The 14,961-nt window shown below is 40.6% G+C and overlaps 2 protein-coding genes across 3 annotated transcripts; one reads left to right on the top strand and one right to left on the bottom strand.

The window, feature by feature from the left end:
• Positions 1-4,256, top strand: spef1 (sperm flagellar 1). Its single transcript, XM_047603966.1, has 7 exons — positions 1-203; positions 393-504; positions 912-1,059; positions 1,191-1,236; positions 2,733-2,811; positions 2,905-3,010; positions 3,460-4,256. The coding sequence occupies exons 1-7, from the start codon at positions 95-97 to the stop codon at positions 3,571-3,573; spliced, it is 714 nt and encodes a 237-aa protein (XP_047459922.1). The 5' UTR covers positions 1-94; the 3' UTR covers positions 3,574-4,256.
• Positions 4,257-7,308: 3,052 nt separating this feature from the next.
• Positions 7,309-14,831, bottom strand: erlin1 (ER lipid raft associated 1). Of its 2 annotated transcripts, none has more exons than XM_047603678.1 (12): positions 14,761-14,831; positions 13,650-13,778; positions 13,360-13,441; positions 12,841-12,887; positions 12,690-12,751; positions 12,455-12,580; positions 12,267-12,340; positions 11,710-11,768; positions 11,492-11,583; positions 11,230-11,319; positions 11,029-11,108; positions 7,309-9,752 (listed from the first exon to the last, which is right to left on the bottom strand). In XM_047603678.1, the coding sequence occupies exons 2-12, from the start codon at positions 13,760-13,762 to the stop codon at positions 9,561-9,563; spliced, it is 1,017 nt and encodes a 338-aa protein (XP_047459634.1). In that variant the 5' UTR covers positions 13,763-13,778; positions 14,761-14,831; the 3' UTR covers positions 7,309-9,560. The 2 variants fall into 2 exon arrangements, with proteins under 2 accessions (XP_047459634.1, XP_047459635.1); XM_047603679.1 differs by having other exon boundaries at positions 14,689-14,814.
• Between the last annotated feature and the right edge of the window lie 130 nt (positions 14,832-14,961).

The following is a 14,961-nucleotide window of genomic DNA, read 5'->3' as shown; positions in this document are numbered from 1 at the left end:
CGCTCCAAACACCCCGTATTCTAGGGAAGCTAACGAGCTAGCCGGGTAAAAGTGTTTTTAAAAGTGTTTAGGAACAGATGTTACTTTAAGAATAATGGACAGAGAATTGAGCGAAGAGGAGCTCCAGGATCTGTTCGCATGGATAGACAAAATACCTCTGTCTCGGCCCAAAAGAAACATCACAAGAGACTTCAGCGACGGAGGTAAGTAAACTTAGCTTTTGGTTACGCTTGCAGCCCTCCGGGAGGAGGTAAACAAGCAGGCTGCAGGAGTATAAGATATCCTTTTAATTAGTCACGTCGCACTCCAGCTACGATAAACTTGTTTGGGTGTTTACGTGGTTAGATATGTGTGTTTGTTTATTTACCTGTGAACTGACTCTATCTCTGCAGTGATGGCTGCTGAGGTTGTAAAACATTTCTTCCCAAAGCTTGTTGATCTGCACAGCTATATTCCCGCAAACTCCACACAGCAGAAGTTCAGTAATTGGAGCCTCCTCAACAGGCAAGACACCAGTCATTATTTCATACATTTATTTGTTTAATAAATTTGCACAAAATTTGGCAGTACCTGTATATGTGACAACTCCAGAATGAGGTATGATACCAGTTTTAATATCTCTTGGAAGAAATAACAACGCTGAAGTTTTGCAGTGTTTTGCAGTGCGACTTTATAAACAAAAACTTTTGCTGGGCCTCTACATCTGGTCATGAGAACTAATCCAACATTCGCCCACTCACCCTCTCCCTAGACTCTGATATGGCACTTATCCACCTACAGATTTATGGGACTTTGGTGTAAACTTATTGGACCCTTCTGTGTTTAACATCGATTAAATCACGTACAAACCACTCTTCGTATTGGGATGTGTTTTTGTCATTTATAAAAATGTGCTTTTCTCCTCTTCACAGGAAGGTCTTTTCCAAGCTGGACTTCCGTGTGCCCGAGGAGACACTGAAGAAGATTGTACTGAGCACTTCAGGAGCGATAGTGCCTGTTCTGAATGCCCTTAGAGAGAAGATACACAAGAAACTGGAGCGCAGCACAGAAAACATACTGGTGTGTGCTGAGCATAAATTATAAGTCACTATTAGTCACTGTGAATGCTAGTTATCTGCAAGATATTACTGTGTTCTACTCCATGTGAATCTTGACAGTAGTTTCATCAGTAGTTTTTCTTTTTAACCTAGGATCTGGGATATTATGATGCCAGACGCCCAGAGAAGCCTCATGCAGGTAGAGTCTGTGATTGTATTAACACAAACCTCAAATTAATAATTAGAGGACACTTCAAGCGTGACATCTGACCTTAAAGAGAGTGATTCAGATCTAGTTGGAAGTTACAAAACTATCTTTACACCAGTGAAATCTAGGTCACTGTGAAACTGCTGAATTAAGATGAATGCGATGACTGTGTTGTGACCTTACATCTTGTCAGACATGTATCCCTATGGCCAGTATTAGCTGACACAGTCTAATATTCTGCCTGTCAGTCTGAAACAGGCATAAGCTACACAGAAAATGTTTTTTTTTAGTACAAGGAGGGAAGTGAGTGTAATTTTAGACTTTTTCTAATGGAGCTGGATCTGCCGGTCATAGGACAAACTCTAAATCAGCATATCAAACAGACCCTGAGGTGGTTTTTGTGTTTTGCGTTTACAGTGCAGGTAATAGCTGATTATTTTTCATGCACTGATGCAGTCTTTCAGACTGGTGGAAGGAACATGTCACAAATACACATTTAGGTATTTATTTGATTTAAATTAGTGTTTGTTATGTTTTGCTATGTTTAAAGATACAATTTCAGAAAACTTAAAATAAGTGTGAATATTTGTTAATGGTAACAATGTATGGAATCTGATCTCGACTTTAAGAGGTCACTAAACTTTTCTGCTGTACTCTAATGTATAATAATGTGTAATGCGTAGGTTTTTGCTGAGGGGTTTGATCATATAACTTTCATTGCCTGAATTATTCCTAAGACCATGGAAGACATGCTTAGTAACTGTATTTTCTTATTTATAAAATGACAAAAATTGGACTCTCATATTGTAACGAAATGAAAAGAATTTTTACATTTTACAGAGATGTCTTGAAATTTTAAGAGAACTGCTCTCAGTGCTGATTCTACTACTGAACTAAGGTTTTCCCAAGATCTTTTCTGTGTCTTCTCCTGCCTTGATATCATTAGTGTGTTTGTCCTGCTCACAGTCCCACAGATAGCAATGACCACACAGAGACAAAATTACACCTCCATTTGAAGGCAACAGGCAGAACTGATTAGGAAAATGCCACAACCTTTAGGGAGTGAATCGTGATAAGTGTCTCTTCCGTTTCCCACACCTAATCCGTCCCTGAAACTACCCTGCAAAGCTGACCTCAAGCCAGTGCCTCCTCCCTCTGTTTCCTCTTCCATCTACACCCCATCCACTATCAGACATAGTGCTCAGGTCCTCATATCACTTCCCAACATCACCAGATGGCCTTTATCGCTGGCCTGAGCTCAGCGCTGCCGACTTAAAGCCTGATTTTTCTCTGTCTGTATCTTCTAATCTCCCTTTCTTGTTTTCTCTCTTCCTGATTGTGGTCATTCCCCATTTGCCTCCAGTCCTAATCTCTTTACCTTAGCTGTGTCCAGATGATTTATCAGATGAATTCCTGCGGATTTGTAACAGCCAGCATGCTCTGTTCACAATTGAGTTGGAGAAATGTTATATTTTTCTTTTCTTCAGAAACCATTCAGACCGAGGCAAGACTTCTGGCAGAGACGGCAGAGGTGAAAAAAGATGAAAAAAACAAACAGAAAAACAGGTATCACCAAAATGTTGCCGTTAATTTGAAAGAAACTAATCAGTCTCAGTGTTTTCCTTAATCACAGTGTGTCTCCTTGTTTTTTTTGTACAGTAAACTGCATCAGGCAGTGAAGACTTACTCAGACATGGACCCCACATTTAGAATAATCCTGCAGGAAAAGGAACAAGCTATCATGGCTTTGCAGGAGACGGTGGAGGTGCACACTCACACACACGCACACACACGCACGCACGCACACACACATTTTACTGACTCGTTCAACATCTGCAAACAAAAGCTTCCATTTCCATTTCCACGTCCTTCAGGGTAAGAGCTTTGTCATACAGGCACACCACCTGAGATGCTGCTGCAGATGAGTGTGCGAGTGAGTATGTGTGAGACACAGAAAGAGGGAGTGAGATTTAAAACAGTGCAATGCATGTGAGTCAGTCTCTGTGTCAGCAGCGGTCAGTGAGTCAGTGTATGCTCAGCGGATACAGCAACCTTCTTTTTTTTTCCACATCTGGATGTGAAGAAAAAAAGGAAAATATGACAAAAGCGTGCAACTTCTTCTTTCACCGCACAGGAAGTATTCAGCGGTAACATAATTCACAGTTTTAGAAAGGAGCCTTTTATAGTTTAACCTTTTTGCATCTTTGTGTGTAGATCCTGCAGATGAAAGTGAACAGGCTGGAGCATCTGGTTCACTTGAAGGACATGCGCATCGAAGACCTGACGAGGCATCTGGAGACGTACAAAGCAAAAGGCAACGCACGCTGATGCAAACACGTACACCGACTATATGTAACACATAAATTCTGGGGTATAAACTTGCAACATCATTGCCAATAAACCCTCACTTTGTCTGGGAAAATGATGAGGGGAAAATGATGATATAAAAGACCTGAGGATATTTCTATAATGAATTTCACATATTGAATGATGTACGATGTACAGTAGCGGTGGGCTGTTAAAATCAGTCACGTCATTCACAACAGAGAAGGACGGCATCCTTTTAAGTCTTATCTTTGGATAGTGTGACTTGTTGAATATGAATAGTGTATGTAATAGCATGTGTTTTTCATCTATTTATGTATCTGCAGTTTTCTTTACTGACTGTCAAGCCCTCAGTAAAGCAGCTGATCACTTTGATGTTCCAAATTGTCTCACTGAAAAAGGACACAGTCTAGCGCATAAGCGGGGGAGAGATCGGAAGCTTCACCATAAACCGACTTATGCAAACACAATTATGCAGCGTTAGGTTTACTCGCTGCAAATGTCATTTCCTACCATGTCTAAAATTGCATCAGTCGTTTCTATTAAAATTCTGAAGCAAGCGTGAAAACTGGTCAGAGATAGGATGTGATCATTACTTCCTTCACTCTTTCCAGCATTGGGTTTCAGAGTAAATGTGACGATAAAGTTGACCGATGACCAAATATAGCCAAGTGCTTCTCAAAAGACTGACCTCAGCCTTGTGTTTCTGTTTTCTTCGTGCCAGGGTTTGTCCCCATTGTACGTCATCTTTGTTGGTGTAGAATAACGGGAGAAAGGCGACATGCTGAGCTGTAGCAGCTGATCTCTACCAGCTGTGTTCTCTCGTGGTCACTTTCACGTCCCACAATTAATCCCTGTTACCAAGTCTGTAGCAAACTAATAGTACAAAAGCACTTTAAGTGTGTAAAGTTAAATTGGGAAATGTACAAGTTCTGCAGAAATTTATATCACAACTGTTATGACACACACTGCCATGACATTATGACTAATTTTGTGTGGTTCTACCTTTTGCCACCGAAACCTTGACTCACTCTGGACATTTGAAGGTGTGCAGCAGATTCTTTAAGTCCTAAAAGTTGCAGAGGTGGTGTCTCAATGGATCAAAGTAGTTTGTCCGACACATCCCACAAATGCTCAATGTCATTGGGGAATGTTGAGGCCAAGTTAACACGTTGATCTTACTGTCGTGTTGTTTTTATGTGGCATGATCCATCTGAAAGAGGCCACCACCATTAGGGTATAACTTTTTTTATGAAAGAGTGTATGTAGTCTGCAACTACACGTAGATAGACGATGCTTGTCAAAGTAATATCTTCGTGAATGGTGGGACCCAAGGTCTCCCCACTGAACATTTATTGCTTATGAGAGACAGACTTTAAACAGGAATGCAGCTGTAATCGAAGCAGCAGAAGCAGGCGTACTCTTAGTCTCTAGTGTGAGTGAAGCTCCACAAACAATGAATCCTGCTATTCCCTCAATGCAACTTATAGCGCACTGTATCTCACTGCCCATGAAATCTTTTAAACTCTGTTACCTGAGGTTATAATGCAGGCTTTATGTCTGCTACCACATGTTTGGGGCTGTTACTTGGGAGGCCAACAGGGACCTTTATTTCTCACTGGCATTTTGATCTCAGGATGAGTTCATTCAATAAAGGTTTTGGCTGAAGATGAAGAACCTTTGTCCTCAACAAAATAATAAGTTCGATATTTCAAAAGAAACATTTCTATCACCGACTCCTGTTTTGTGATTCTGATAAGAGTATAAACTGTAGCTTCCTCTGCTTTAAACTCTCCAGCTCCTTTCCCTCAAAACGATTTGAAAGCAAACTAAATGAGTGGATTCACTTTGTAGTTTTACATGCCGAGGGTCAAACCCTCACCTTAACTCACAGCAACCCCGGTGATAAAATCTGGGTTATTCCCGAAAGAAAGCTCTATTCAGATACACAGAGGATAAAATACAAAGGATTACACAGTCTCAGTAGGACTCCTCATGATGAGTAATACGACCTTATCCATCTACCCCTTTAAACAAATTTACCTTAAAAAGACCGAAAGAAGGACAAAGTACCAATACGTTAATGAAAATGAGTCATGATGGTCACTTCATACATAGATTTGGAAAAGGCAAAGCTAAAAACTCTCGTAAGATAAGAATGCGAGAGGAAACAGTAGAACAGAACTGCTATTGATGAAAACACTGATGAATCACATTCAGTTGATCTTCTCACAGACAAAGGGACCACACCCTCTTCACAGGAGGGACGGATCCGCAAAAGAGCCGAGGCAAGATGGATCCTGCAGGACATGATGATCAGGGGCAAAAGGAAGGAAAAAGAAATGCTGGTTCATCCAGGAAGCAGCAAAAACCTGACCTTGACCTCACTTCCTGAGAGGAAGCTGACGCCAAATAATACCACTTGTTAGAATGAGCGAAGGCCAACAAACATGCAAAGAAAAGAAAAAAGTTAAGTAAACAAAAGATGATGAGATAAGTTTATTTACACTCTGATTTATGATAGCACTTCTCTCAAAGTCTCATTAGGAAAGAAACTGATCAGGGGTCAGACGAAAGCCGTTCCCCTGAAAGACCGATGGTTTAGCTGTGAAAGGATACCAGAGATCTCCATGTGGACTGAGGCTTCGTAAGAGGAAGCCATCCCTCATCTGGTCATTCAGGGAGTGGTCACATGCCCTCGCACACACACACACACACACACACACACACACACACCCTTTGAATGCTTCCCGGAAAGCCCTTGTGAACAGCTGACCGGCCGCGCTGATAGCAGGGTTTGGAGTCATGCTCGCTGGATGACCGTTTCACAGCAGACGCACACACACACACACACACACAGCCCTGTTTTTGTAGTGTTTACAACACATGATGTGGGTTAGAACAACAGGGACTGTGTGATAGATTGTGTTTATATGTTCAGCAAGAGCACCAGCAGTCGTCCTGACACTGCAGCGACCAACCATCCATTAAAATAAGTAACGACCCCAAACATACACTCTTGTATAAAACTTTTTAGACCGAAGTATTTGGTGGAGGGTAAACACCACCTTCATGTGGGTCGGTATTTAGATTTTTTTTTAATCATGTTAAATTCATCATTATTTGCAAACCTAACAAATATAAGTTGATGTGTTGCAAATGTCCAAAACTCCTAAAACTTGGAAGCACATTTTATTAACAGTGAATGAGAACTGTTTATTGTTTATTTTTTTATTGGATGGATCCCATTTAGCTGCTGTCTTAGCAACCACTAGTTTCCCTGGGTTCCATAAAGGACATAAGCCATGTCACACTGTCAGTCAAAATCTGGGTCAAACATCTCATAATTTGTGAGCGCGTAGTTAAAGCGTCCTACAGAGTATGGGAACTTCTAATTTAACATAATTTTCTTATTTCAATGTGTGCTGTGACAAGTATATTTATCAATTTGCTAATCCTCATGTAAACTTGCAGGTAATTTAATTTGGCTTAGATGTTATTGTTACATCCGTAAACTTGCTTTTCTCACGCACTTTTCTCCAAACATAATCTAGCACATAATTTAATCTTCCATTGCTCTCATATTATCTTTCAAGCACAACTCCGCCATTGATTATTTTTAGTAAAAATCTGTTCTGGCATTGAGAAATTAAACCAGATAAATCATCCAACCAACGGTGTTAGCGCTCCCCCTGTTGGCACCCAAGTGTACTGCACAAACGCCCACTGACACGTCTCCACAGATAGAAGAGAGGTACCAAAATAGGTTTTATTTTACATAAGAACATTGTCAAAACTTGAAAACATTTTTGCATATAAACTTTTTAAAACAAGGAGACAACATTTGAATTTCACAGATTGTACAAAATATTGACAAAAAAAGAAAAAAGAAAAAATCTGTTTCATGAGTGATTCATACCCCTCTTTTGCATCTTTATTTGAACCCATCACCGAAGCCAAAGCAGAGTGCAGCCTCTAACTGCCGCTAATTGGAGGTCACGTAAAACAGCACGAGTAGTGTCCACTGTTAGTTGTGTCTTTCTCAGATAGAATCAAAGATGAGGCCGTGCAGTACAGTACAGTATGTACGTCCAAACTCTTAAGAAGTGCATTTTACTCTGCAAGAATCACTGAATATTTAACTCTGGGGGGTAACCCATCAGTCTAAGAATTATTATTTAAGGCTTCTTAAATTCTGAATAGTGGAAGAATTTCTGCAACAAAGAACTGAACAAAATCCAAAAGCTGAAAGAAACAAAAACTAGCACCAACTTGCATCTTTTTAAAAACCGACGCGACAATCACATTCATCTCTATCATGTCATTACATAACCCGCGAGAGGTTAAACAAAGTCTTCTTAAAGTGGAAGTTGTAATTAAGAACTGTGTCTCTCCACCGATTCATGAATTACAGGAAGAACGCTGACAGTGGAAAAGAGATTTTTTGTTTATTTTATTTCTATTTTAATAAATCAAGTATACTTAATCCTAATGTTTCATAATCTATCACTGTCGCAGATGCTCACTGTAAACAGAAGGTGCACATTAAAAAAAAAAAAAAAAAAAAGTTGATTTTTAGATGAAACCGTAGCTTTGCTCATCCTTAAATCAGTTTTATTAGTGGATTTTGGCTTCTGGAGGCTGTATGCTCTGCTTAACACTGAGCAGCTGTCTCATTAAAATGCCTTTCCTGAGAATTTACATTTAACCACGTCTGAATAAGCTCCATGTCAACAGAGGTGGCAAACACTCTCAGGCTCTATTAACTGTCTGAACCGAACTACAAAATTTTTGCATGCATGACCCTGACAATCAAAGCAAGACGGAGGAGAGAAAGATGTGCTGACTTCTCGACAGGGAATAGAAATCACAACTTCCTACAACCCACTGTTACTGTTGCTCAAGTGCATGTTGAGTAATAGTAACAAAAAGTAGCGGATCATTTTGAATAAGCTTTTAGAAGACAAATCTGACTTTCTTTAAGCAGCACTAGGACTCTTTTTTTTTTCCTCTCGTTTTGCTTCACAGTAAATGCCACAGGAAGCCAGCAGACCTCAACCACAAAAACAGAAAACTAACACCAGAAAGTAAACCGTACAACTACCAGTCTGACAGCATTTGTCCAAACCTCCACTATTATTATTTAAAAAAAAAAAAAAAAAAAAATGTTCACAGCTCTTATCTGTAATGATTTCAGCTGAGTGGAAATTAATGTGGACTCAATATAGTGAAAACACTACATTAGCAACGGTCAAACTTCAGCTGAAGTGTCATAAATTCCTCGACCAGCAGCGTTTGAGACGAGGTGAGATTAAACGGCCACGACACCGACTCGTGTGGAGAGTGACTCAGTGCAAGAGAAGGTGGTACAGAGATGACTTGACCCCCGAACACTATTAGACCATCCGTTCAACTTTTAATTAGTGTCACCTGTCAAGATTCCAGTGCTGCTAAAAAAAAAGCCATTAATTTTCCAAAAAAAAAAAAAAAAATTAGAAAATAAAAGTTAATAATAATTAATTATCATTTCTCATCACAAATCATTCCTCTTGCATACAACAAATTAACTACTGCAGCTCCAAAAGCAAAGTTAAACACTGCACTGATTGCAAGCACGTGTAAATTAGGGCGACTACTTGCTGTCGCCTTCCCAGGCATAAGCATGTTTTATGCTTTTGATTTTTAACTATGGCACCGTTCTCATTCCTTAAACTTGTCTTGAGTGGAAGGTTTTAAAAAAACAAACAAACAAAAAAAAACCTCCTTTCTCCTTTTCATCGCACCCATCCTACATCTCACTTCCACTCGTCTGTCACCTTAAACGTTTCCCACTCTGGTTTTTTTTTTTGCCATTTAGATTTAAGACTGAAGTGTGTTGTTCACCAAACTAGCTGCAAAGCTGTCGTCTTCAGTTCGGTGTTTCTCCACCCCACTGACAAGACAAGTCCTCCTCAGGCTCCCCTGTCCTGTGTAGAGGCAGAGCCGTGGACTCACTGCCCGTCTAGTTTCGCTTTGAGTAAGTCTGGATCAGAATTGGGTAAAGAGGGCGAGCGCGCAGACTTGGATGGATTATTGGTGCCCTCCACAAACATGTTCGGGATGTCCTGGCCGAAGTAGATCTTACTGTTAGCTGCTATGGCCTGGTATTTCATCAGCTCCAGGTATTCTGGGGTTAACTTCAGCTGCAAAGATTGAAGAGAAACACAAACGGGATGTGAGGATTAGATTAGAGCTGGGTCGCATGTTCTGTTCCCACTGGTATTAATGACGTAGCTATATACAGCATCTACATGGCTGAAAATAAATGTTAACGGTGCCGTTAGGAGTAACGTCAGTAACGTGGATGTGTTTGAATCCTTAACTCTCAATTGCAATGTTTACATGGACACTGGTTTACCCCTCATAATCCAAATAAATTCACAACCAGAGTAAAAATGCTTCATGCTTCCACCTCCGTTGGGACAGACTGGTCCAATCAGAGTCTTCAACCTGACTGATAATCCATTATAAGAAAATATTAGCACAACTAATAGCGTCGTATACACCAACTACACTCTAGCCTTTTGTACTTTCTAGTTATATTTTCTATGCTTAGTTTATTTCCTTGTTTTCAGTGATTGTTCGCCTCCAGTTGGAATAAATACATCCTTTCTGGTCCCGATCATCTTCTTCCATTGAATGAATTCAGTATTGTCACTGAAACTTGTAAAAATTTTTCCTCCTTCGTGTGTTATATTTCTGTCAGATTTGACTCTCCACAGCAGGTGGAACCAGTCATAAACACTGTGATTGATGTTTTGGGGCATGTATACACATAAATCTCTTCGGATCATTTTATTTAGCGTCAATGTAAACAGTTTAGCTGGAATCTCTAATCAGAATTTCTATCGGGCAGAGATAATATTGTCCATGTAAACGAAGCCGGTTACTTTACACACGTTAGGGTCTGTTTCAGCTCCGGGTGACCATGACAAATTTCTTGAATCAAATCCGAGCAGCACATTGTTGAAAAGGTTGGGAACGGTCTGTCACAGCTTGGAGGGACGGTGGAGGAAAGACTACTGGACATTTGAAGTTAGTTTGATATAAACCATCTGGACAGTTTTACCCAATAATGGCCTGTATCTATTTTAAGACCAGTTCCGTATTGATCAAGTGGACTGAACTCTCATTACAGGTCTGTCAGCAGTAATGGCTCAGATCGTAGACATACAGCTCTGGCCTGGCCAAAAATAACAGGTCCTCCACAGACAGGATACACGGGCTAACTGCATTAATCTCCAACAAAAGAAGAAACGTTACCGCGACTATATTAATATCACAATTAAATCCCAGGACTCGTGTTGTAGGTATCACAGACCTTGTCATACCGAGATATTATTTTAAGAACATGAGATTAGATGCACTATGTACGTGTGTTCATGTGTTGAATTAACACTGTTTTATTTTTTACGTTACCCTGTTTGATTCAGCAAACTTGGCCGCCGTGTAATATTCTGCATCAGCCTTCGCCTTCTCCCTGGCCAGGAAGGCAGCATCTGAAACAAAGGAACAGTGTTGAATGAGAGACACATGACAAAGCAGAAGCAGACACCAGCGCACGAGGGGGACAGGCAGATACACATATAAGAAGGTGAAATTGAAAACAGTGAGGCTAACCCTCTATTTCAGAGATCCTTTTCTCCGTCTCCTTCTCCATCACCTTCTGCTGGAAGTGGATCTCCGCTACCTGGGCCAATTTCTGAGCCTCTGTAGGACAGGAAAAAAACAAAAAACATGAGCTGTGCAGTAGGTGGGGGTGTGCAGTAGGGTTACACAAGAGTGAGTGAGGAAGGCTAAAGGCTAAAATTGCACCAATGGTCATGCAAATAAAAAGAAAAGGAAAACTGTGGGCTGATTTACAGTAAAACGCCACATTTACCAATAATGGCTTTCTTCCTTTCGGTCTCTGCTTCCTTTTCCACCACTTTCTGAGTCTGAGCTGTTATTAATAGACGGGTCTTCTCTGCTTCCCTGCATAAACACACACAAAATAAGAAGTACTTGTAAATGTTTTGCTTTCTGTTCGGCTGCACTTGAACCGAGTGGACTGGTCACAGAAAAGCTGAAGCATGAACCAAGTATGTTCCACAAACTCACATGAGTTCAAAGTTTCTCCGGATGGACTCTGGGATCTTTGGCTTGGTTACACGCACTGCCTTCAAAGAGAAAGAGGGGGAAAAAAATCACCCTTTGCTCACAACCAATAAACAGCATGGAGCAAATGACTGGTTAGATGTTTGATCTCATTTTTATTTCACAACTAATCAACTAATGTTTGATTAGTTGACGGAAGGATTGTTTTTTTTGTGTGTGTCTTTTCCGCCGCATGTTTTCAAGTCCTCCTCGAGGAGTAGGTGTCACTGAACGACCAAAAATTTGGTTTGAGGACTAGGATTTATAGCTATAGTCAGAGCGCTGACGGCTGCTTTGCTGTTAATAGCCCAGTATAAGATCAGACCCTCTGACTGCTCTGGCCAAAAAAAAACTAATCACACATTAGATCCATGTCACTCACTGCATCTGTTCTCCTTGAGATATGAATAGAAATGCAACTACTGTTTGATTCTGTGTCCATCAGGTCTATGAGCCATGTGTGATTTCTATCTTCTTTGCCTCTATGTGTTTAAGTACCTTTATTGTTACTGTTTAAATACCTGTATTGTTAGTCCAGGAGCCATCGCATTAAGATCTTTTTGCAAAGCAGTCTTCAGGTTCTCATCTATGATGTCTGCAATGCAAAAACGGTAACAGTTTGAACGGACATTACGCTGCGACATCTTAGGAATCCGTGGAATGACCGCACGCTACGTGCTGTGACAAACTGAAACAAAAATGTACTAACCAAACAACTCAATGTAAACCTCCTGCAGCGTGTGTACACTGCAGAACTGGTTGAGTTCGTGGTGTATCTTGTTGAAAATGAGAGTTTTGTCATAATCCGCGGTGTAGTTCCTCACAATGTCGACCACTGCAAACAAAAAAACAAAAGCAGCGGTTACTGGAAGGCCAACTCAACCGCAGAGTTAATAAACTAATTAAATGAACTTCTGCAATGGGGAAGAAACTGAACCATGTACCTGCTGTAGGGACCAGCATGTTAACAACTTCTATCCTGTCGAAATAGATCATCACACCGCCACTGTGAAGAAAGACACACAACAACTAATAAGTATATAACGCAAAATAATAATATGTCCTGATCGATGTCATCTGCAAGCTCAGCCATACCTTGTTCCACAAGGCACATTCTTGATCTCATCTGTCTGGAGCGTAGTCTGAAACAAACATTCAACTTATTCTCTGACACTGGTACTGAATGCTTGTTTTAAGTAAACAGACAAGACATGTTCATTTACACATCTGTACATATACATATATTTAACAAGGACTTAACAGGCCAAACACATACATCTCCATGAACCTGATCCACAAGATTATTCTACAGAAACTCAACAAAGAGCCTTTTTTTTAGTTGTTGTGTAAAAAAACAAAACTTTATTAAATTTACATACATGTCATAACATGTCAAAACTACTGAAATAACTTAGTGTAACATAGAACCACCGCAGCCATGGCTGAATGACAACTGTTTGCATGCAATCTTATTTATAGAAGACCAGCCCCCTCCCCCGTCCCCACACACCTCTTCCTTCGGGTCTCATGAGCAGCACCTCATGGCCGACTCTTAACATTGGATACGCTTTTTTTGCTATAAGGGCAAGTTTCGGCAATGAAATAAAAGTTTACCTGTACTGATCTGTAGGTGGTAATGAAAGGCAGCATGATGTGATAGCCAGGGCCATTGGGAGACGTCAGCAATGCCCCACCCCTGAAGCAAATACAAGCAAATGTGTTGGTCTGAGTTCTTCCATTCAGATTATCTACTGACTACATCACACCGTTAAACAGGTGCAGCTTTATACTAAACATCCTAGAGATGATATTTCTATATAGGGGATAGAGTTAAATGCATCATTATGAGAAAATAGGCGAGAAATCACATCACTCTACTGCCAGATACATATGATAAGGTTTACCTGTAGTACACAGCAAGGTGACCTTCTTCTATTTTGTGAATAGAGGAGTGCAACAGGATGGCCGTCACTCCTGCTATTGCAGCAAATACTGCCCCAACATGCGGCATTGTCATCCTTGCTATCACACACCTGGAGGCAGAGACACAGGTATAAACAAACCAACATATTTATGCAACATTAAGTACTCAGGGTGCTCTTACACCTGTAGTCAGACTAACGCAGCGTTGTTGTCATGAGTTGGCAGTGCTGTTGACCAGCATTGCATCATACTGAGCTCTAATATTCAGTGTAACCTCAAATGGAGAGGAGAACACACTCCTGGCTTTCATACACAGCAATCTAAGTAAACCAACAAGCAAGAGCGAGGCAGAAAACACAACTGGAGTGATATTTGTGATATAATAAGTGTGCTCCTGCAGAGAGAATGAAAAAAAAAACATGTTGCTACAGAGAAAAACAAAACATTTCTGTGTCTTCGGGGTATTTTGTTATCAAAGATTAGCAAGCGACCTCTGCCTGTTTCCTCAGTTCTTTCATTTCAGATAGATTACAGAAGTTTCATTTAGTCAAAGTTTAAATTAAGACTGAATTAAACATTGTGCAGTTTTACAGCCTGACACATAATCGGGTGGGCATACTCGGATTACTGTACCAGTTATCGGTTACTGATGTACGTAGCGTTTAGTTTAACATGTGCATTTCATATGTTATGCGTTTGTTGCTGAAGCTAGTATGCACCATTAGCCTGCAGATACACAGCAACTATTTCCTTTGTCAGCACACGAAGAAAAGTGTTGCAGCAACGCTACGCCTCTCTGAGTGTCACAATCACACTGAATTAATTAATCGGACTGAACAATAGCAAAGGCTGATCCACTAGCCGTCCATTTACGCTTAGCCTAGCATGCTAGGCTACGCTAGCCTTCATTATGGGGTGGATGGATTCGGGAAGTCAACTACTCCGTCTTGTAGCTTGTAGCCTAATGCTAACTTTAGCTTGTTGCTAGGTAGCTACCGTAAACCAAACGAGTTAACTCACCTTACACTACGCGCAGACTAAATTGTCAACATGTAGCAGGTAAACTAGCAGACTTATGAGAAATAAATTTACCACTGTTATCGCACCGCCTCCCCTTCTGCCCTTATCATTCAGCGACACTCCCTCCCTTCCCTTCCCCTCCCCCTCCTCCTCACCCCGCCTCCGCTGCCTTCAGTACGGAAGAGAAGACTTTTTATTTTCATCATGCACTTCGAGAAAAGAAAAAAAAGTCGAAATATAATATCAAAAATAAAGTCGAAATACAATATTCAG

This window comes from Mugil cephalus, chromosome 13 (assembly GCF_022458985.1).
Source record: "Mugil cephalus isolate CIBA_MC_2020 chromosome 13, CIBA_Mcephalus_1.1, whole genome shotgun sequence".
Taxonomy (NCBI): Eukaryota; Metazoa; Chordata; class Actinopteri; order Mugiliformes; family Mugilidae; genus Mugil; species Mugil cephalus.
Note: the sequence above shows the minus strand (reverse complement) of the source record. Positions and strands in the feature narration are given on the sequence as shown.